General features: G+C 43.2%; 1 protein-coding gene across 2 annotated transcripts in view; it reads left to right on the top strand.

Moving 5' to 3' along the window:
• The window catches only part of PDSS2 (decaprenyl diphosphate synthase subunit 2), a 186,494-nt gene that overhangs the window by 124,432 nt on the left and 38,308 nt on the right, over nt 1–23,754 (top strand). For both annotated transcript variants that reach the window (XM_067546760.1, XM_067546761.1), the window contains exon 4: nt 11,385–11,459. In XM_067546760.1, coding sequence (XP_067402861.1) covers nt 11,385–11,459 — 75 coding nt within the window. The remainder of the gene's footprint in view (nt 1–11,384; nt 11,460–23,754) is intronic.

The raw sequence follows: 23,754 nt of genomic DNA, 5'->3' as shown, positions 1-23,754 counted from the left end.
ATAGTCAGCTGTGCTCCTTCTCAAACAGCTGCTAATACTACTAGAAAAGATTAAGATGCATGTGCCCCCTAAATAGAATGATAGATTGCATATCCTGCCTTCCTGCATTGTAATAAAACTAGTCTTAAAAATAGCCTTTGCCGGGGTCAGATTTTTAAGGAAGGGGACTATAAATCGGGAATGGCTTCACATGTAATGATATATTGTGGTGTAGAGAGAGAAAAAATTATAGTAAATGTTTAGAACAACGTAATTGTATAATTTTTTAAATAAAAATTGGACACATTTGGCATCTACCTGATTTCCAAAGTTTTGTTGGATTGACTTCAGCTGATACTTAATATTTGTGTTTTGTGATTTATCACCATTTCATTTTTAATAAGGGATCTGATCACTGCTATTCATGGTACATTGGAAAGGCTGTTGATTTTTCTAGTTTAACAAACATCTGCAGCTCTGTTTAGTCGATTCCATCTATCAGATGCTAAATGACAGTACTCCTGAATCACATTTATTGATACAGGCACAAACCATCTACACAGAATAGTTAGAGATCACTTAGAGATATCATCTGTGTCAAGTGAGGGCTGACCAGCTTTGACTGATTTAATCCACAAATCAATTTGTGGATATTATAGCCTTGTTTCATGTCTGCCTGAACCTAAACAGATGCAAATAGTTTGGGGGTATTTTTGTGAGTTTCCTCTTCCTTCTCTTTCACTGTTTTTGTTTATAAGTTTCCTGTAGCTTGGGCCCTGGAATCATGGTACCTTTTTGTTCATTTTATAACTCAATAAGATGTGCACTGAAATACAGTTATCCCTTCTAAAAGAGTCAGGCTGCAGCCATCATGCACTACTTCATGACTACTAATTGTAGTCCCATTCATCATTAGCTATCGGAGTGGTCCATTGCAAGGATCTGCTGTAGGAGAGGTGCAACTACTGTTAGTACATTAGTTTCCAATACTTAGGGACCCATGTAAGGTTGTGGGAGGGAAGAGTGTAGTGCTGCATTTGCTTATCACTGTGGAAAATGACTTAAGACTTGGCCTACACTACTAAGTTAGGTCGACATAAGTTGTGCATGTGTCTACACTCAAATTTGTCTCCTGCCAACATAAGTGTCCTGTTATGGTGACTCAATATCACCTCCCCACATGATATTGAGCCACATTTGACATGCTGTGGTCGATGCAGTGCAACTGCCCAACTGACCTTGCCAGCTGTGTGCTTCAGTTGTGCTCCTGTCTGGCGTAGACAGGAGGTACTAGATCTCTTGGGTTTGTGGACTAAAGAGGCTGTGCAGGCACAGCTATGGAGCAGTCACAGAAATGGGCCCATGTACAGAGATTGCACTGTGGATGCATGGGAAGGGATATGACAGGGATCAGCAGGAGTGCTTCAGGGAAGTGGGATGGGCATACCAGAAGGCCAGGGAGGCCAACAGTTGATCTGGTGCTAAGCTGCAGATCTGCTGCTTTTACAACAAGCCGGTGGTGCCATACTTGTCAGAGACCCCACCAACCCCACAAAGTACTATGGTTACCTCCCAGGAGCCTGAAACACAGACCCCTGCCATGAACAACAGGGAGGAGGATGGAGGACACATGACAGGTGGATTGGGGGGTCCAGCTATGCTGTGAGCCAGGATCTGTTTGAGATGCTACTGAAGTCTAGTCAGTCCTGGCAGCCAAGTACAGGCAAGCCCGATGGAGGGAAAGGAACCTCAGCTAAGAGTGTGAATGGATTTCCCAATACAGTGTTTAAATATACAGCTGGCACCCAATCCCAACATAGCAGGACCCAGGTATTGACTTCTCATTAATTTCCTCTTCCTAGGAGAGGTTGGGGTGCAACAAACAGGTAGCACTGTCCTCTGCTTTCCATTCACTTGTAGACTTAGCCAGGGTGGCCATGCAGAGGAGTTTATGTATATAGGGAGGTCCCCTGGATCCTCCTGGGAGATCTAGATGACACTTTCCTGGAGGTACTCTGCAATCCTCTCCTGAAGCTCTCTAGGGAAGACAGCCTTAATTCTTCCTCCACGCTAGGATACTTTCACTCACCAGTCCACAATGACTTCAGCAGGCACCATCGCAGTAAACAGGCTAGCAGCCTGTGGGCCTGGGTGGCTTCAGGATACGAGCAGAAGTTGTGCTCTCTGTACCTTTGTTGCCCTCAGGAGTGAGATGTGAGCTAAAATCACCATCACCTGGGGAAAATAGTGCCAGCGCACAGTTTTGTTGCCATGCACTCAGACCCATGGAAATAAGAGCCAAATTATTATTGTTTCATGCAATTGAACAATTTCCTCCTCATTCTCTTGCCTCCACATGCCTCATACCGTAGCTGGAGCGCGGTGCTGTGCACAGGCACTCCATGGCTGAAGTGTCAATAAGCATGCCTGTTTAAAAATTTAGGGGAGCAAGGGAAAAGAGTTCTGAAACTTAACTTTTCGCTTTTTCTTGTGACTGTACAATGATATCTTTGTGTTTCATCTGTAGCTGCTGCCATGGAAGCTATAACACTCAGAATGGTGACACGAGCATGAGTACCAGCCTCAGGGCAGACCATTAAAAACCAGGGCCAAACCCCAGATTGGTTGCGAGTTCTAAACTTGGATTTCATCAACCAATTGCACCAAGTGCAAACTCCTAAGGCACTTTAACAGGCTTCTCACATGGAGGTAAGGGACATTCCCCTCGGGTATCGATCTGTCTTGCCACCCTGGGGAGCATATATCTGTGATAGATGGCAATTTATATCAAGATTCACAGCAGTATTCAAGTTACTCCTGGTCACAAAGAACCAGTCCCTTACCCCGGGTCTTGCACTTCAGGTCTTTCACCAAGACAGCACTTGTAGCTTGTCCTACAGTAAACAATATAAGGGATTTATTAAATAGGAAAAGGAAATTAGAGAGTTATCTAAAAGTTAAAGCAAGCAAATATAGATACACAAGTGAGTTATAGTTTTAGGTTTCAAAAGGTAATATAGTCTTGTTTAATCACCCAGCTCTTTTTTTAATTTTAGGGCTAATCCAGGCTCAGCAGCTGGGGAGTTCTTGCTTATGCCTAGAAACACCTTACCCTCCAGAGTCCAAGCATCATAGAGATGCTTAGTTCCTTTGGTTTGGGATTTTTATCGCCTTCCTGCCATGTGCTCTGAGCTGCGCACTCAGCTGACAGGAGGAGTCCACTTGCATAACTTCCCTTCAGGGGGAGGAGAACAGAATAATAAGATGCTTTAATTCTTTTCTTAACATTTTCTCAATCCAGACATAGGAAGTTTCCAGATGTAAGATCTAAACAGAACCTGTCTGGTATTGATGGGTCTCTTGGGAGGGGTCTTTCAGGAGGGGCATAAGAATTTGTGTAGAACAGCAGCTCTTTCCATTAATTAATGTCTCTCTCCTGTATTACTATTCATACAGTCACAGAGGCTCACAATACAACTGCTCAAATGTTACATTACAATATGGAATACAGAGACAAGGTAAGTTAATATCTTTTATTGGACCAACTGTTGGTGAGAGACAAGCTTTTGAGCTTACACAGAGTCTGTCTCTCTCATCAACAGAAGCTGATTGAATAAAAGATATTATCTTATCTACCTTGTCTCACTAATATCCTGGGCCTAGCAGGGCCACACTATTGCATATAATATGGAACACAGATATTGCATGATTAATATATGCAGCAACTCACAAGCATTCAATAGAGTTTAAACACTTTCTTGTAATTCTAATACCTATTTTATCAATCTTAACCCACAAATGAGCCAGAGATTTAAGCTACATATCTGCCAGTGTTCAAGTGAGATGTACGGACCGTGGCATGAGCTGGCGCCTGGTCTGCCTGCATTGCAGCAGCCTTGAGGGATCCCCTCTCCACACCAATGGAACGCCTTACCATGTTAAGGAGGAGAAAGAAGAGGACACTGGAGGATATATTCAGAGAGTTCCTGCAAGCTAGTGCAGCATCGAACCGTGAACAGAGGGTCTGGAGGGTGAATATTGCAGACAATATGAATAGGGAAAGAGCAGACAGACCCAGGAATCAGAGAGGAAGATGCATCAGGACATAACGGGGCATCTCTAGCAGCAAACACATACGTTAGAGACTCTTGTTGATCTACAAGTTCAATAAACATGGGCTTGACATTCTTTGCAGTCAATGGAGGCCTCCATTTTAGCACCTCCCTGCACCCCTTAACATTCCGCATGGCATTGGGGCCACATCCCTAGCCCTACCATTCCACGCTGGGGGACAATACAGAGAACCACAGTTTTGCATAGACTGACCTGTGAGAGCCATGGTTGCCATATGTGTAGCCAAAATGAACTGAAATTGACATGAATGTTCTTTCCCCTTGTTAAGTTCTGTTCTGTTAATTTATTTCAGAAGTTATTGTATTTAATTACACATTTTTGCACTGGTTTTAGTATGCAATAAAATCTATTTTTAGTAAATAGTTCATCTTTACTACTTCACAACGTATGCAGCAGAATGCCTAGCATTCTGCAAGCACAATCTATTTGTTTTAAAGGGCAACAGAAAAGGATTAGTGACAAGCACAGTGTAATCATTATAAATGTACAGCAAGCACCACACAATTAAAAGTGTATTAATAGTGTTATATTCATAAATGCACACCAACCACCAGACGATTTGTAACACCCCAAAAATTTCAGAACCCCATAGAGCACAATCCACCCCACCACATTACTGTAGCTGACTCTGCTAAGTGCTCTTTCAAAGTCTCCCTCAGGTGCATAGCTCCATACTGAGCTCTTCTAATAACCTTTGTGTCTGGCTGTTTGAACTCAGGAGATAGGTGCTCCGCCTCTGCCTTCCACCAGGGGGGCAATTTTCCTCTCTTTGTCTCACAGATGATATGCAGGACACAACCAGAAGCTTGTCTTGTGAGTAAACAACACCAGCGTCCCTTCAGTCTACCAAAAGCACATTCAAATGTAATTCTGCAGCTGCTAAGCTGATAGTTAAATCTTTCGTTGGTGCTGTTAAGGTGACCGGTATACGGCTTCATGAGCCAGGGGAGCAAGAAGTAGGCTGGGTTCCCCAGAATCACTACTGGCATTTCGACATCAACAATGGTAATACAACTGGTGGGAAAAAATGTCCTGCTTGCAGCTTTCTGAACAGTTCTTTGTTCTTAAAGATACGAGTGTTATGCACCTTCCCTGACCAGCCAACACTGATGCTGATGAAGCATCTCTGGTGGCCCACTAGTGCTTGAGTAGCCATAGAAAAGTAGTCATTTCTTTTGATGTACTCTGTTGTAAGGTGGGCTAGTGCCAAAGTAAGGCTATGTATGCCATGTATTGCCCCACTTCAGTTTGGGAACCCCATTGCTGAAAATCTATCCACTCTGTCCTGCACGTTACCAAGAATCACAGTCCTACTTAGGAGCTGATTAAAAGCCCTTCACACTTACATGACAACAGTCCCCACTGAGGATTTTCCAACTCCAAAATGATTGTCTACTGACTGGTAGCAATCCGGTGTTGCAAGTTTCCACTGTGCTATCACCACTTGCTTCTCCACTGTCAGTGCAACTGTCATTCTGGTGTCCCTGTTTGGGGCAAGCTTGGTATGGAGATCCAGGAAAGTGGCCTTTTGCATCGGAAAGTTCTGCAGCCTTTCATTGTTCCTAACCTGCATCATGATGTGATCCCACCAGTTAATGCTTATTTCTTGGGCCCAGAAGTGGCACTCCACTGTCTGCAGCTGCTCCAGGAACACCACCACCATCACCTTGAATTGGTTTTCGCTATGTCCTGCAGCAGTCTTTCCACAAAATTGTACTGTCCCCTGTTGATGCGGTTTTTCCTGAAATTTTGCAGTACTGGGGGATTGTTCGTCCTGTATTTGCAGGGTTCATGACAAAAGTGAAGAGCACTATGGTGTGCATGCTTCCCCTGAGATGGCAGAGACCGTTAAGAGCTGTGTGGTTTTATGGGATTTTTTTTAAAGGTGCAAAAATTATTGGATATGGATGGCATTATGGATGGAGAAAGTTGCATTATGAGAACTTAACCTCTTGCTCCCAGTCACCCCTGCACAACTTGTTTCTCTCCCACAGTGCATTGCCAAAATTTCCCAGAAGACCATGCACTGGACAATGAGTTGCATACTGGGATACCTACCCACGGTGCACTGTACTATGCATTGACACAAGCACTCCTGGTGACTATGCACATTGCGGATGCAAGGAGCCAGGGATGCACATACGTAAGCAATATATGGAGGGCATAACTTGCGTCAACTGAAGTTTGTAGTGTAGATGTGGTGTAAGAGCCTGTCTACATTAGGGATTTTTGCACTGGTGTTGCTACTCTGATGCAAACCCCTAGCATAGATGCACTGCACCAGTGTATAGTGGGGATTGCACAGGTGCAACTTACCTGTTATTGCAAAAATCCTTAATGTAGGCAGGCCCTAAGATATTTGAAACTATTAAAGAAACATGATAGAATTAAATGCTGCAGCTTATTTTAGTAGCTAAGTAGAGCTTTTCTTGTAACTCACAGGAGTACCTATCAGTGACATGTTTATGTTGCACCTGGCATGTTTCTGCAGTAAGTTCCCTTATTAATATTCTGATGATACATGTCAAGGTGTTCATATCCAAGAAGGATTAATGACTGTTGCCAGGAAGATGATCACTGTGAGGAGCAGGCTTTTTTTCCTTTTGGTGTGGTTGGAATAAAAGTGAAGGAGAGTTTTAAAAAGGGTGCGAGGGGAGTGAGTAAAATGGTGAATCTGGGGTTCAGTTAACTTAAAAACTGTGTGCTGTAACCAAACACATTTCTTTACTTGTATGACCAACACCACCATAGATAATTAGAAGGGAAAGAATTTTAAAATCCAGCTATTTAGCACACTAGGCTATTTTGTTTGTTTTTTTGCATTTTTTTTTTTTTTTTGTACATTCAAATTTAATTAATCCAATTTCATTTCTATATAGTCAGTTTCACTTCCAGTTTCTTAATGTTGCTGTGTTTGTGTTTCAAACACTGCAGAGGAATGTTTGTCTAAAAGTTGTTTTCATTGGCATTTTAAGTGTGAAAATATTTCTAAATATAAAATCGTGTTTTGAAAAGTTTAAATTTTGAGTCAAATATTTGTTGAAGTCTCGCCTTAATTTTGGCCATTTAAGGGTTCCTGACTCTTTTAAGCTATGTCTACACACCACTTATGTCAGTATAATTTAGGTCTCTCAGGTGAATGAATAAGCCACCTCCCTGAGTGACATAAATTGCACTGACCTAAGCACCGGTGTGGATAGTGCTATGTCAGTGGGAGAACGTCTCCCATCAATATAACTACCACCTCTCATTGGGGGTGGATTAATTAAACTGAAAGAGCTCTCCCGTCACCTTAGAGTGGCTACGCTAAGTTTACAGCGGCGCAGTTCTCTAGTGTAGCCATAGCCTTACTCTCCCCTTCTTTTTCATATGTAGAGGCCTCCTCTAGTGTGTTCATGCATTGTCAGGAGGAGGTAGGACCAGCCACAGCTGCTGTCTGAACAGATGTTTGAAAGAGCAGCAGCTCAAAGAGATTGAGGAAGGGGGAGGGACTGACTGAAGGGGAGAGAGAGAATTACTTGTGTTGCTCCCCAAAAGAAATATGGGAAAGCCTAGAAAGGCCCAGGTCTCGAGATAGAAAGAAGCTGAGAAGGAATAGGAATAAAGCACACTCTAGCTCTCCTCCTGTATCCCTCCTTCTGCCCCCTCCCCAAAAAGAATCTGGTTGGGTTTGTGGAGACTACCTTTCAGTTTTAAAACATACAGAGGTCTACCCAAAACTGAGAGAGCTGGGTGAGGAAGGGGCAAGAAACTGGCAGCAGTGTAAAAAGGAAGAAGTTGGGAAAACACCTCTCAGTTTTAAAAAAAAAAAAATGGCACAGAAATGTGGAAATAGGAAAGAGAAGAGTGTATGGGAACTTAGCGAGCTGGTTATAATGAAATGGACACTGATTCTAAGTTCCCCGTTCCTGCTATTGCCCCAGTGCTCTCCCTCCTAGTAGCCCTTTGATATTACAGGGATGAGAGAGGAAATGAGGACCTGTGCTGTCACCCACCAGTGCATTTGCAGAGAAGAGGTGTGGTGAACACACAAGTCCTTTCTTGTTTCCCTTTTTTTTTCTTTTTCCTGGAGGCAGATCACAGGGCTGCCGGGTGAGTTCACATAGGTTGGTGGGGCTCTCAAGGAAGAATTCAGGATCAGTTTCATTATGAACAGGTAGCAGATCTTCCTTGTGCAGTGATTCCCACCACTGTTGTCACGACCGTATTTGGGATGGAAGCTTCTTTTCTTCATCATCTTAGGTTGCTACTCCAGGTTTCTGGAGTGGGGCACACATGGTTCTTCTTTTTCCCCCTCTCCCTAGCTCTGACTGTTAGAACTGGGGATTGTTCCTCAGTCTCCATTACATTTATTAGCCATCCCACCATGCTGTTAGTTGACGTGAGAGGGGGAGCTTTCCATAGCCCCTGGGCTCCTCAAGCTGATCAGATTAATTGAGGGCACAAGCACTACCACATTTGCTTCTCCTTTCCATTCTGCCCATGGTCTCTGTGGGCTGCTGCTGCTCTTGGAAGCAGTAGCAATCTATTCAGATAGCAACTGCAGCTGGGCCCATGTCCTGCTCATGTTTGAAGCTGCCTAAGATGGCACTGTCACATGTGAAAGTGAAGACAGAGAGGATCAGTTATGGCCCCCTAAGTAGTCCAAGTTAACATACAACTTTCTTCTATCAAGCCTGATCTTTGAAAAAGATGCTAGTGTGAGGAACTAGGCAGCATGGTCTAATGGATAGGCCACTGGACTGAAGACCTGGCTTCTAGTCCTGGCTCTGTCAGTGGCCTGCTGGGTGACGTTGGGCAAATTACTTCACCTCTTGTGCCTCAATTTCCCCATCATTAAAATAGGGATAGTGACTTACCTCCTTTGTAAAACATTATATAAGAGCTAGGTATTATTATTTGTTTGACTGTTTAAATGCTGCTGATCCTAAATCGAGTTTTCTTTACTTTAAAACCATTTGGGACACATTTAGAAATATAACTGGTCTTGTTTTTCATGGCTTTCTCTGCAGCCCAAAGCTTCAGCCCAGTGAGGTTGCAGAGCACATACTTTTTCATAGAGCAGATTAAGGGTTGATGAAGTGACAGATTTTTAAAGACAAGTGTCTCATCCTGGTCTTGAAAATAAAAGTTGTCATTCCTGCCAAAGGTCTGTATGACCTTGCAGTTTTTAAAAAAATGTATGGAAATGGAGTGCTTTCAGAGTGGGAATGAAAGGAGGCAGCATTTAGCAATATTATTAGCATGTAGTATCTTGCACCCTAATATATATTAATATATAATATATTATATATTATATATAATAATATATATTAAACTGTATTTTATGCATATATTTTCCGAGAATTCTATTGATAGAAAAATACATAGCATAAATTGCAAGAAAATTAGGCACAATTTTTGATAAAACATTTTTGTTGAGATCATTTCAGCCACTTAAGTCAGCAAAATTGTCATTTGCTAGTGGAGTTTTTGGGGGTGAGGGGAGAGAAGGGAAGAAACCCCAAAACAGAATCTTTCATTTGTCCTGCTCAGTCTAGAGTTTCAGGAGAGAGAGGGAGGAAAAGGTCTGGTTATCTACAGCCAAATGCATTGTTAAAAGTTCATACTATCACTTTGACATTTAGAGTAGGACTCAATGTCTTTGTAAATTCCTCTTCGTATTACCAGTGTAGGTCTCTGAGCTCAGACCGTTTCACAAACCATAACATTTTTTAGTGAGTGATTGATCTGTATTATGTGTCCCAGCCATCAGAAGAATCTTGGGATGTTGCTTGTATAAACTGTAATACAATCTGATGCTGGGCATTTGGTTACAGACTTTCATAGACCTATTGGCGATACTCAATCCTCCTGGATTTGGGAATAGGGCTTATCTGATACCTTCAAAAAAAAGCCCCTCATTTTCTCTGTTCCCCACTTAAATAACTCAACACATCTGGTAACACTGTAGGATCATTGTCCTTTCAGTTCCTCTGCAGCTCATATTGCTACAATATTACTTAAGTATCTGGTTACCTAAATGCTAACATGATTTTTTTAGAAACTGTTTTTATAGGTCTTACAAATTAACCCATAGGCATCACAAGGGAGAAAAAAAAAAAGCCTGCTAATGAGCACCATTTCTAAAGTTAGCGCTCTCTCTGTATGTAAGCATATGTATCAGAATTAGAGTTTAAAAAAGCTTTGTTTCAAATACTTAAAGCTAGCATAAGAATGTGTTTTTATTGTCAAATAAAGCATGCCTAAACATTGAAATATCTTTTTGGGGCTTTATCATTTAGCTTAATGTCTTCAATTACAAGAATGATAAGAGCTGAAACAAAATCCTTTAATTTAATAAGAACTAGGCTAAATTTTAGGAAGCAAAGAGGGGAATCAGATATAGAATCATACACATAGGAAATTAAACATTCAAGAAATTAAAATTTTGTGAGCACAACTAAAGGGATAGCCTTAAGGTGTGCTTATTTGAAATGGCTGCATTTAATTTTACAATAAATCCCAGTATTTTGTTCCAGTTAAGACAGTTCATGCACACGGTTCTAAATTGTACAGTAGTTCCAGTGAGACCATGGACTGCTCATTTTACATTCTGGATCAAGTTCAGATTTTTAGGCTTTGCTTGAATAAAATAAAAACTCTGAACCCTGCAGATAATTCAGATTGATAAATCTGATTTAAACATTCCCCTGTTGCAAACTGTTTCACTCTGAGTACTGTTGACCCTCAGGCCATGCACTAAATACATCCACAGTGCATTCCCAGAACACTCGAATACCAAATGATCACATTTGAAAGGTTAGCTTTCTATGGATTCTGACTTTTTCTGTATTATCGGTGATCATTAGAATTTTAGCAGCTCCCAGTGAGATATATAGTGAAATATCTGGTTGGCAGCAAAAAAAAAAAAAAAAAAAAAAACCCAACAGATGGGATTATTGTCTCATATTCATGAACTGGGATTTAGGAGTACTGTGTGTATTCTTGTGAGGATATACTTTGTAGTTCACACTCTTAAGAAAATAAATATTACTTCATTCTCATTTGTATTAACTTAAAGCTTAGATAGAAAAAGGCAGGACTTTGCTCGAGGTTCCAGTATGGAGGCTCGGATCTGGTTGCTTCCTCATCAGGTGGCAAAACAATCTTGCCAGAATCTATTCGAGTAGCCTATACAGTCTTTCAAAGCCATGATTCTGCAAGGAAGGTCTGTTGACAATGAGGTGATTGATCATATTTAAAGATATACATTTTGTTTTGTTTTCCAGGTTGTGGAGCTCATATCAAGTGCTATTGGTGACTTAGTGCAAGGAATATACTATGACAATTCTAATGTAGCAGAGGTAAGACTTTTGGGTCTCTGCACTTTATTCAAGGGAAGGGGAAAAACGGACAAATTACAATCCCAGCAAGTTTCAGAAATACCTTCAGTATGGTGCCTAAACTCTGTCATTTCTGCTAGAAAAGCTTGGAGAGAGAGATTCTGTAAATTTAAATTAGTAAAAAACAAACTTGCAGTTACCATGGACACTAAACATACCGCAGTCAGTAATGCCTCTGGTAAAACAATCACATAGAAATACTGAAAATAGTGGACTGGAAACATATTTGTTAGTATGCAAAGGTTAAAAAAAATGGGGACCAACATGTTGCCTGTGAACTGGTGGACAAATACATTGTATATATAGATTTTGCTAATTCACAGAATCTTTCATGTCCTGGCTGCTTCAGTGTATGCAATTTGCAGCCAGTGTGGCCTACATTTAAACGAGTCCCTTTCTACTCCTAAATGTAGAAGTTCTATTAGGTGAGCTAAACGGAAGTCTCATGCTGAGGCACAAGGAGCTGTGCTATGCTCCTTTCCAAAGAAAGTCATTCTTGCATGTATCACAGAGAGTAGTGGACATGGTCAAAGAAATTTGGTTCAGTCTTTTAAACTTTGCACCTCAGAGCTCTGTATTCCAAAGACAAATACAAATACGCCACACTACTGTTGTTACTTTGCTGTATGGCAAGAACTGTGATGAAAGTTGAACCGCTTTGATTCATTTGATGAAACTTGAATTAAGACTTTTGAGTCATTTAACAGAACTTTCAAAGTGTTTGGCTACCCTTATCAAAGTGATTTCATTTTGGCAGGATGGTAGATTAAAAAAAATCTTGCTTCATTTACCATGATTATCTCTTAACATTGTGTGTAATAGGAAATTCATAATTTAGAATCCTCATTATTATTACCTCTGCATTTCACCTTATAGTATGTGTTTACTGTATCGAAAAGCATGTTTTTAAGCTATTGAGATGATCACAAGTTTGTGTGTATGCACGTTATAAGATGTGACATGTTTTAAGCAGAGAATCTTAACAAAACAATCTCAGATGGCCAAGCCATTTCAGAAATACAAATCTTGAAGGAATAACATTGGGAGGCAGGAAGGCTTGGGAGATAAGTGATGACATATGGAGCCTCTCAAATTGTAAATCTTCAGTTTAAAATAAAGCTCAGGTTAATCACGGATACATTGTTGTTCTAGGCAAGTGAAACGAGTTCTCAGTTTAGCTCCAAGTGGATATAAGTCTAGATCATATAAATTACCATGAATCTATGTTGCAAGTTCTACGTCAGCCAAATGTTAAATGGGCATCGAGGAAGTCTTATTCTCTCACCCCTTGAAGGTATCCCTCTAAGTTAGTTTTGCTTATGTACCTCAATCCTATGTTGGAAATTTGCACTACTTCTGCACCTGCTGTACCCAATCTGTAGATAAACAGATGGACAACTTCAGTCTTCCTGTTTGCCAGTTCAGATAACTCTTTCGAGCTCTATATGTAAGGTTATATTTTAAAAGGAATAGCATATTATTTTTTATTCATACACATATGTTAAAAGAAATTTTAAAATTGTATTTTATGTAAGCCAGGCAGGTTTTTCTAAATACAACCAAACCTCAGCTATGTTTTACTTAAAATAGCTTTTTTTAAAGGGTAAACTTCCCGTAGTTGACTTTAGCATTGGGGCTGCTTCACTGATTTCATTTGCACATTTTAGATTAACCGTATCCTCTATATTACTAGAAATGTGCTTAACTCTTTTGGGTGTCTGCCATTGCGGCAGGTCTTAGTCTTATTTTTCTTTACTTGGCAGAATGTTGGAGCGGGGGCAGTGTCAGGAGATATTTATATCACCTCAGAAGAGTTTGAAAAATTTAATGTTCTACCACAATTATAAAGCACTCAACAAGTGTATGTTAGAGGGACAGTGTAAGATGTACTGAGCCCAGCTGCACATTGTCCAATTAATCATACCAAAAGAATGGTTTTGATTTTATGATAAGCAATGACCCATTCTGTCTGGCAACAGTAGGAAATACAGTGATGCTTTAGTAAAATAAATCAGATTAATTAAAACATAATTAGTACATTGTAATAATATAAATTAACACATAGTATAGTATCTAAAGATGAGATTTTTAGTGGGTCAGATATGGCCACCAGTCAAACCCATATCAAACAAGTGTGTGACCTACTTTCCTTTCCTTATGGTCTACTTAGAGGGATACCTTCAAGGGATGAGAGAATAAGACTTCCTCGATGCCCATTTAACATTTGGCTGATGTAGAACTTGCAACATAGATTCCAGTTGTGATGGTAATTTATATGATCTAGACTTATATCCCCTTGGAGCTAAACTGAGAACTGGTTTCACTTGCCTAGAACAACAATGTATCAGTTTTGTCTTTGTTTCATAATTACATATACTATCTGTGTTAGCTTCCCCACACTATTCTGCTAATGGAACACCCATTTTGCATGCATCCATGTCCTGGACGTGTCTTGAGTAAATATTGTCACATGTGCTACATTATTTGTTGGTCCCATCCTAGTTGCACCAAAAAGTCACAATATGTGACCAAATCTAGAATCTGAACTGAAGTTACCAGATGTAAAAAAGAAATGCAATAATTTACCATGCTGCCTATACTCTTCAGTTTCAGATAACTTCTGTTTTCTCTCTTTTTTTAGTAGTAGTGTTATGATTTGCTTATATAGAGATGTTAGTAGATAACATTCTTCATAACAGAGAATCTTCTGTTATGAACTTGGAAAACCAGAATATTTTTAAATAAGTCTGAGGCAGAAAAATTGGCTTCATATGAGAAGTATGCCCACAAAATATTGCTTACAACCATCATGTGCTCTATTCCATGACAATCTCTTGTTCAACACCAAACTGCATTGAGTTATGCTATATGTTCACTTTAATTGTTAGATTTAAGCTATTTTTCACGTGAACTACATAATTTGCCATAATTCACTCTTCTCTGACACTTTAGGATTAGGGTCCCTTGGAATGTTTTTGTTATATCTTCTTTTGGATGACCCTTTATAAAAATTAAATATACTTTTGCCCGGAGCAGATTGCCCTTTATAAACTCCTTGAAGACATTTATTGAATGCAATTATATGACAGCTCTCACAATCATTTTTCTTTTGCAAAGCCATACATAATCCTGTGAGCAGCCCATTTTATCACTTTTTAGTTGATCATTCTTCTTCATCTTATTTTTTTAGTGAGTAAAACCATTGTGTAAATGAAATGGGCAAATAAAAATAAAGATTCCTGTTTCTCGCTATTCCGTTATTTTGAATGATACATTAAACCAAAAAGCTATAGGCTTTAGTTGCAAAGGCAGCTTAAAGTTTAGTTTTATGAGTCTGAGTGGAAGGAACTCTCCCAATCTTCTTTCATTTTCTCAAATGTACATCTAGTTGAAAGTAAAAGTTCAGACCAGCCAAGCTGCCTCTTTACACACTGTAGACTGCAATGAGTAGCAGTGTCAAAGTGGTCTTTTTCTTGGAGGTTCAGTTGTGGGTTGGTTTCCAAGTTTCAAAGAAAAATGTCACTTATGGTGATCCCAGCCTACATGCTCAGCTCTTTAGGCGTGAGTAGGCCTTCTAAAACTTACAAACATCTTCTAAAACATTTTCAATATACTTTTGCACTTCTAGAATGCCTCCATCTTAGGATCTCAAAACATTTTACACATGCATTTTAACAAAGGAAGCCTCAAAACTTCTGTAACTAGGGGAAGTATTGCTATCCCCATTTTACAGATGAGAAACTGAGATACAGAAAAGTAAAGTTACTTTTCCAAGGTCATGCAGCAAGGCTGTAGCAGAGCCAAGAACAGAAGTTAGGTGTACTGGCTCTTAGTCTTGCACTTTACCTATCAGATCATTCCCACTATCTTAAATTAAAAATCAGGAGTTTTTTAAAAAGGAAAACAGTACTAATTTTCCTCAGCTCCAGAATATGAATATTCAGAAGGTCTCGTACTAGAAACAACCATCTTGATTATGTCATTTTGAACAGTAGAATGGAAGTACTGTGTGTAACACTGCAGTTTCTAATGCACTTGATTAATGGTCAGTCAGAAGAAAAGCTGTTTTAATATTTTAAAATTAAACATTTTTTAAATAATAGCGCTACACAATTGTTAAGCCATCATTTAAAAAACAACAGTTTATTCATGGCAAGTGTTCCTTTCCCTAATGAACTTTTAGACTATTGTGCTGATCAAAATGGATGCTGTTTTCCTTTAAATGCTCCTAATATAGCTCTTAAAGTGAAAATAACTGCTCAATGAGGTTCATCCATCTGCAAAACACAGAGGCTTGGTGGAGCTGGGATGCAGCCCTTTTGTTTGATGCTTGGTCACCAGCCCTTCTCAGATGAGTAAATTTTTAAGGGAAAATTGCATTTCATGTCCCACTCAGCTGCCATGCTTTGTTCATTGTAGGCAACTCGCTTGCTTTCAACCTTTAGTTAAAAAGGTAAATCAAACAACTTTTGAGTAAAAACTAAAAAGTAGTCACTTACCAGCACAGCAGTCAGACTCATACTCCAGTAAGAAATCTAGCTTTTTTTTTTTTTTTTTTTTTTTTTTTTTTTAAAAAAGCCTCTATTTTAGGGCAAAAACAGGCTGAAGAGAAGATAAAATTAGTGTAGAGCCCCACTGGAAAATGAAAGTGACTAAAAATTAAAGTGTCAGAAAAAACCCCCACATAAATGAAAGAAAAAATAGGTCTGTGCTAGGTCTTTTTCTACTTTTACTCTTTTCTAAGCAGTATGTAGTAGTCATCCCTGATGAACTACTTTTTGTAGTGAAAGGGTATGTTTAAATTTTAAACTTTTTCCAGCCATCTTTTACAAAAAATTATGTTGTTTTAGAGTCAGGATGAAAGTATTGGAGTACTCTAGCATGTGTTTTATTGGCCCATTTGCACTCACCCTTGTTCCTCACCAAGCACTGAAGGCATGTATTAATAGCCCAATAAAACATGCCCTGTCATGTCCAACAAACAGGAAGACATCTGTTAAAGCTTATATCATTCAAATGATACATGTTTTGCTGGATAAATGTGTTGCTGCCATTAGAGATTCATAATTTTATTGACATTTTTTTCTTCTGTGTAGAATAGAAGTTTTTTAACCATCCGATTTAAAACTCAAAGGCTGAGATTGAATCAGAATAAAAATGTGCTTAATATAGCTATGCATTTTTATTCTAATGAGGTTTAGATCAAAGATTGAGCTGTAAATGGATCAGACAGTGTCATGTTGTGCAAGATTAGGTGGCAAACCAAGTGCTATTGTATATCAAAATAAAAAAATCTTAGTCATTAAATGTATTCTAAATGTCTACATTTTTTATCCAGAAGGTGTGACTTCGAGTCTTGCCAGTTCTTACTATGCTGTCGCAGGGCTGGTACGCCCTATCACGGGTGTCAGGTCACTTACACTGGGAAGGCAGGAAAAAGTTGTTCGGTTAAGTCCACTCTGCCAGGCTCTCTTCCAGGACGGGGTGGCAGGGCAGTCAAAGTTGCTGTGGCCACTCTTTTCTTCAGGGTAGTGCTGCCTAACAGTCAGAGTAGTAAGTAGCCCTCTAATCAGGGCAGCGTGGCCTAGTAGCCGGAGTCAGTAAATTGGTCCTCTAATCAGGACAGTGTGGCCTAATAGCGAGAGTCAGTAAAGCAGCCCTCTAATCAGGGCAGCAGGGCCCCGTAGCCAGAGTCAGTAAGGCAGCCCTGTAATCTGGGCAGCTTGGCCTAATGGCCAGAGTCAATAAAACGGCCCCTTAATTGGGGCAGCAGGGCCTAATGACCCGTTGAGGTAGTGGGATGCCACATATGGGGCTGCAGCACCCGGGGTAGAGGGAGCTCAGGCCCTCCCTGCTCCTCCAAGCCCCAGCCCAGGACCCTGTAATTGAGGGGGGTTACACTCCACACATCAGCAGGGGTTCTCCCGAAACATGCTGCATGATAACCTGATTTGCCCCCTGTGGCACCGTTCAAGCCCCTGGGTTACTTCCTACCCTCTTGTCGGTGGCAACACAGCGTGATTCTCAGGGGCATCCGGGATCCCCAGTTGGTGCGGCTCCTAGCAGCCTGGTGCCTCCTCGGGGCTTGTCTGGCAGCTTAGGATCCATCTGTGGTTCATCTTGGCTTGGTTCCGGGGTTAGCATCTGTAGTGGCTCCCTGGAGAGAGCCAATGATCTGTGTCCTTCCTGGTCAGCAGCTAGCCCTGACTGAGCTGGGTTGCTGCCTTTTATATCCCCCTTCCATGCTGAGCATGCCCAGCAAAGGCGGAGGGGTGTGGTCTCTTCAGCCTGCAGTGAGTCCTTGACCCTCTCTAGGCCAGAGCGAGGCTGGTAAAACCCATCACATATGCATTTTGGAGCACTCCAATAAGGTGTGTGTTTTGAAACATTTGTATACAGTGCTGAAAATTCTTCTTCGAGTGCTTGCTCATGTCAATTCCAAGTAGGTGTTTGCACCCTGCATGCATGGTCTGCCAGAAAGTTTTCCCTCAGAAGTACCCACAGGGTCGGCTCTGGTGCCCCCTGGAGTCGCGCCACTATGGCACTCTATATAGGGGCCTGCCGACCATTCGCCTCCTCAGTTCCTTCTTACTGCCTGTGACGGTCGCTGGAACTTGGTTGCCCTTGCTTAGCAAGTGCTTCCCTTGTGTTTGTTCTTTCAGTACCTGCAAATAGTTTCAATAGTTCTTTAAAATAGTGTTGGTTAATTAGTATAGTGTAGATAGGTTAAGTACCCTGCTTAGTGGGTATTTCGCTCCCCTTCCCTCCAGGGATGGAGCATTCATGGCTTTAAGTCTGGTGGGTCCTGCTTGAAGCCTATGCCCAGAGACAACCCTGCACTCGGCCTGTCTGAGGTGCCTTGGGGAGTCTCATTAGAAAGAAAAGTGTAAAATCTGGAAAGGTTTCAACCCCAGGCCCCAGAAGGAGCACAGCCAGCGCTTGAAGTTCTTGCTAATGGAGGCCACCCATTGATCTACAGAGCAGAGAGCGGGATCATCAACATCCATAAGGAATGCCCCGACTGCTACAAATGAGCCGGCGTCAAGGAAGGAAACAGTGCCAAGAGAGCCTCGGCACCGGCGGGCATCACTGGCACCAAAGGAGTCCCAGCACTGGCAATCGCCAGCACCGAAGCCAACATGTGTGGAGAAGTGGCACCATTCCCATTCTCTGGCATCACAGAAAAGGAGCGAGGACAGAGGGTGCTCCCTGATGCCTAAGTCCAGGCATGTGGATACTACTAGGGTGCAACCCATGCTGGGACACCTGAGCCCCCTGCACTCAACCTCAGCATTGTTGACTCCAAGCCAGAGAAGAGCCTCATTGAGTGTGGTACTGGGACTCTCCTCATGGGGGGAGAGGAAGGAGGAGGGGAAGGGGACCCAGCTTACCTCCATTCCAGAGACTTTTGAGGCGGCCAGGGACTTTATAGAGGAGATGGCTCCGCCACCATCCAGCCGCCCTCCATAGCGAGACCCGGCACCGAAGAGACCCGTGGTGCCGTCCAGGGGCAAGCAGGCCATGATGACTAGGTCGCGATCCCTTCGGCACCGTTCACCGGCACCACTCAGCACCGCCCCTCCATGGTCACTGAGAATCGAGCTGCTCTCATCTGACTCCAAGCAGAGTCATAATGCCTCACAGAGGAGCTGGCACTGTAGTAGACAGCGCAGTCAGGACACTCAACCCTTTGCAGTACCGTGGGCACTGCAATGGCAGATGCCTTCACAGTGGCCGTTTTGGACCACAAGCTCAGGAGCCCCTCTCGGTGAGATCCCACTCGATGTCCTCGGGAATAAGAGATTGGCCATCCCACTCAACGGCAAGTGCCTTGCGCAGCAACACAGATAGCTTGGACCCCAGCACCGGTGCCGACATCGTGCATACTCCCGGCACCAAGGATGAAGAACCAGCACAGGAGCTGTCGGGAGCCCAAGACCCAGGTGTCAGGGCATCATCATCCTCATCACCAGATGAGGCGGTGGCTGGGGCCCTACCTGCACCAGTTCCTGATGACAGCAGGGTGCTCCAGGAACTGCTCTGTGGGGTTGCGAGGAATATGGGCCTACAGGCGGAGGAGACTGTCGAAGGAGTGGACCGTATGGTGGACATTTTAACTCCTGAAGGCCCTTCCAGGGTGGCACTCCCCCTTATCAAGACCATAAAAGACAACACCACGACTCTGAGGCAGACACCCGCCTCTCTGGCCCCAATAGACAAAAGAGTCTAGAGAAAATACTTTGTCTCTTCAAAGGGGCATGAACATTTTTACACACACCCACCTCTGGGGTCGCTTGTCGTGGCAGCGATCAATGAGAGGGAGTGCCAGGGGCAGCAGGATCACAGCCTAAGGTGAAGGATGCTAAGAAGTTGGACCTCTTCCGGAGAAAAGTATATTCCACCAGAGTTCAATTTCAGATAGCGAACCAATAGGCTATCCTGAGTAGATATGCCTTCAATGAGAGGGTCTCTATGGAGAAGTTGCCTCCCGACTCCAAGGAAGAGTTTTCTGGACATGTGAAGGAAGGGAAGGCAGTTTCAAAAACTCTCCGACAGGCAGTGCTAGATAGTGCTGATGCAGCTACTAGGACAATGTTGTCCGGGGTGGCAATGAGACAGAGCTCCTGGCTCCAGGCTTCAGAACTCCCTTAGGAGGTGCAAACCACCATACAGGTCCAGCCCTGTTTTCCTCTGACTGATAAGCTACGTAGTCTGAAGGATTCTCGAGCCACCCTGAAGTCCTTAAGGCTCCACTCACAAATGCCACAAAGGAGACCCTTTAGGCTGCAATCCTTGCCCCACTTCTATCAGGGCTCATCCAGACAGGACTCAAACAGCTGTAGGGGCAGAAACAATAGCAGACGAAGACCCCAGAACCCCTTGTCCGGCAGGAACTCGGGCCATCCGAAACAGTCCTCTGGCAATAAGCAGAACTTTTGAGGACGCACCCAAGGACGGTGTACTATTCAGTTCCCTGGATCTACCCCTGTTATTTTCACACTGTTTATCCCATTTTCACAGTGCATGGTCCCATATTACCTTGGACCAGTGGGTTCTTCGCACTGTGAAACTGGGATATTTTCTCCAGTTTTTTTCATGTCCCCCTTCCCACTTCCCTCCCCTTCCCTGTCCCTCTTCAGGGACCCCTCTCCTTCACAGGGAGGTGCAGGTGCTTCTAGAGGTCAGGGCAATGGAAGAGGTCCCTCAGGATCTCAGAGGGCAGGGGTTTTACTCCCAGTATTTCCTAATCCCAAAGGCCCAGGGAGGGCTCCACCCTATCCTCGATCTCCGAAATCTCAACAGGTACATGAAGAAGCTGAGATTTTGTGTGGTTACTCTGGCCTCAATCATTCCATCCCTGGATTTGGGCAATTGATACGCCACCCTTGACTTGAAGGACGCGTATTTCCACATGGCCATCTTCCCAGGCCGCAGGAAATTCCAGTTTATCGTCGCACAAGGGCACTACCAGTTCACAGTCCTACCCTTCGGCCTCTCAGTGGCTCCCCATGTTTTCACGAGGTGCATGGCGATGATAGTGGCTTTCTTGAGAAGGAGAGGAATACAAGTGTTTCCCTACCTCAGCGACTGGTTAATCAAGGGGCAAACCAAGGCTCAGGTAGAGGAGGACATAAGGTTCATCAGGACCATGTTCGACAGATTGGGGCTTATCCTCAATGTTCAGAAATTGACTTTGATCTCAACCAGGAGGGCAGAGTTTATTGGACAGGTGCTGGACGCAGATCTAGCCAGAGCCTCCCTCCCAGAGTCCCGCTTTCATGCTCTGCGGACCCTCATAGAGGACCTGAGACTTTATCCGCACACGATGGCCCAGAGCTGCCTGAGACTGTTAGGAAACATGGCAGCATGTACCTACGTGGTACGACATGGAAGACTTCATCTCAAGCCCCTGCAGAGGTGGTTAGCGACAGTGTACTGATCAGCTTGTCACAGCTTAGACAGTATAGTTTCCCCCCTCCATCAGTGCTGGAATCCCTGACTGGTGGTGTGACCCAAACAACGTATGCACAGGAGTCCCATTTTTGGCATCTCAGCCATCACTATGCTTGTTACAGACGCCTCACTGATGGGTTGAGAAGCCCACTTGGCGGAGTTAAGAACACAAGGTCTTTGGTTCGAGTCAGAGCTCCTACTTCATATCAGTGTCAGAGAGTTAAGGGCTGTCCATCTGGCCTGTGAGGCCTTCCAAGATTATCTGGAAGGCAAGGTGGTATCAGTCCTTACAGACAACACAACAGTGATATTTTATATAAACAGACAGGGTAGAGCTCGCTTCTCTCCCCATGTCAGGAAGCCCTCAGACTTTGGGACATCTGCATCGCTTGACCGATACACCTGGAGGCTTCATACCTGCCAGGGGCCCAGAACTCGCTGGCGGACTTCCTCAGCAGGTCCTTCCTCATGTATGAGTGATCCATTCATCCAGATATGTTGAACACCATTTTCCAGAGGTGTGGAATTCCCCAGGTAGACCTGTTTACCACAAGGTCCAACAAGAAGTGCCTTCAGTTTGCTCTTTTCAGAAGCACAGCCTGGGGTCGATAGCAGATGCTTTCCTCATCCCATGGACCGGTCAACTATTTTACGCTTTTCTATTGACGCCACTCATTGTCAGAGTTCTGCGAAAGATCAAACAGGACAAGGCATCAGTGATTCTAATAGCCCCAGCCTGGTACACCTTGCTGCTTGACCTTTCTGTGGACAACCCAATCATCCTCCCACTCTTACCCGACCTCATTACACAGGATCACGGGACACTTTTCCACCCCAACCTCAGATCCCTTCACCTCACGCCTGGACGTTCCATGGTTAAATCCTTTGGAGCTCACTTGCTCAGAGTCAGTGAGGGAGGTGCTCTTAAGTAGTAGGAAGCCCTCCACAAGGACTACCAAGCTAAGTGGAAAAGGTTTCCAGCATGGGTCTCTGAGAGGTGCATCCAAGCCCAATCGGCTCCAATCCCCACGATCTTGGATTACTTGTTGCACATAAAACAGCGGGGTCTAGTGCAGTCATCAGTAAAGGTACACCTAGTGGCAATTTCTGCCTTCCAGTTTTTGTTAATGCAATAGTATCGCGATTCCTCAAGGGCCTAGACAGGCTGTATCCTCTTACTCATGAACCAGTCCCTCCTTGGGATCTCAATCTTGTTCTCTCACAATTGATGGGACCCGCATTTGAGCCTCTGGCATCTTGCTTCTTGTTATTCTTATCCTGGAAAGTGGCATTCCTAGTAGCCATCACTTCGGCCAGGAGAGTCTCCGAACTCAGGGTACTCACATCGGAGGCACCATGCACTGTGTTTTTTAAGGACAAAGTTCAGCTCCGTTCCCATCAAGCTTTCCTGCCAAAGGTGGTATCTCAGTTTCACTTAAACCAGGATATTTTCCTACCAGTCTTCTGCGTGAAGCTCCATGCTGACAGTCACGAATGTAGATTGCGTTCCCTGGACATCAGAAGGGCCTTGGCTTTTTATATAGAGAAAACCAAACCATTCAGAAAAAAACATCCAGCTTTTTGTGGCGCTGGCAGAAAGGATGAAAGGTCTTCTGGTCTCTTCCCAGAGAATCTCTTCGTGGATTACCTCATGTATCAGGGCCTGCTATGACTTGGCCAAAGTACCAGCTCCTAAACTGATGGCCCATTCGACAAGAGCCCAGGTATCGTCGGCAGCCTACCTGGCCCAAGTCCCGATTCAAGACATCTGCAGAGCAGCCACATGGTCCCCCGTTCATATGTTCGCTGCTCATTATGCAATCACTCAACAAGCCAGAAATGACACAGCATTTGGAAGAGCAGCTCTGACCCCAACTTCTTGGTCTGGTTTGGGAGTAACCTACTTGGAATTGACATGAGCAAGCACCCAAAGAAGAAAAGACAGTTACTTACCTGTAACTGATGTTCTTCAAGATGTGTTGCTCATGTCCATTCCAAGACCCATCCGCCTACTCCTGTCGGAGCCAACTGGCAAGAAGGAACTGAGGAGGTGAAGGGTCGGTAGGCCCCTATATAGAGCACCATAGCAGCACGACTCCAGGGGGCACCAGAGCCAACCTTGTGGGTACTTCTGAGGGAAAACTTTCCAGCAGACCGTGCATGCGGTGCGCGCACACCCACTTGGAATGGACATGAGCAACACATCTCGAAGAACACCAATTACAGGTAATAACCGTCTTTTCTTGCAGATAAATCCTTTCATATATTTATATAAATACCAGCTAGTTCTTCTACAGCAGAC

Source organism: Emydura macquarii, unplaced genomic scaffold (assembly GCF_026122565.2).
Source record: "Emydura macquarii macquarii isolate MOO-44397 ecotype Brisbane River unplaced genomic scaffold, CSIRO-AGI_Emac_v2 contig_1146, whole genome shotgun sequence".
Lineage (NCBI taxonomy): Eukaryota > Metazoa > Chordata > Testudines > Chelidae > Emydura > Emydura macquarii.
The sequence above is the reverse complement of the archived record's forward strand: the minus strand, read 5'-3'. Positions and strand labels throughout refer to the sequence as shown.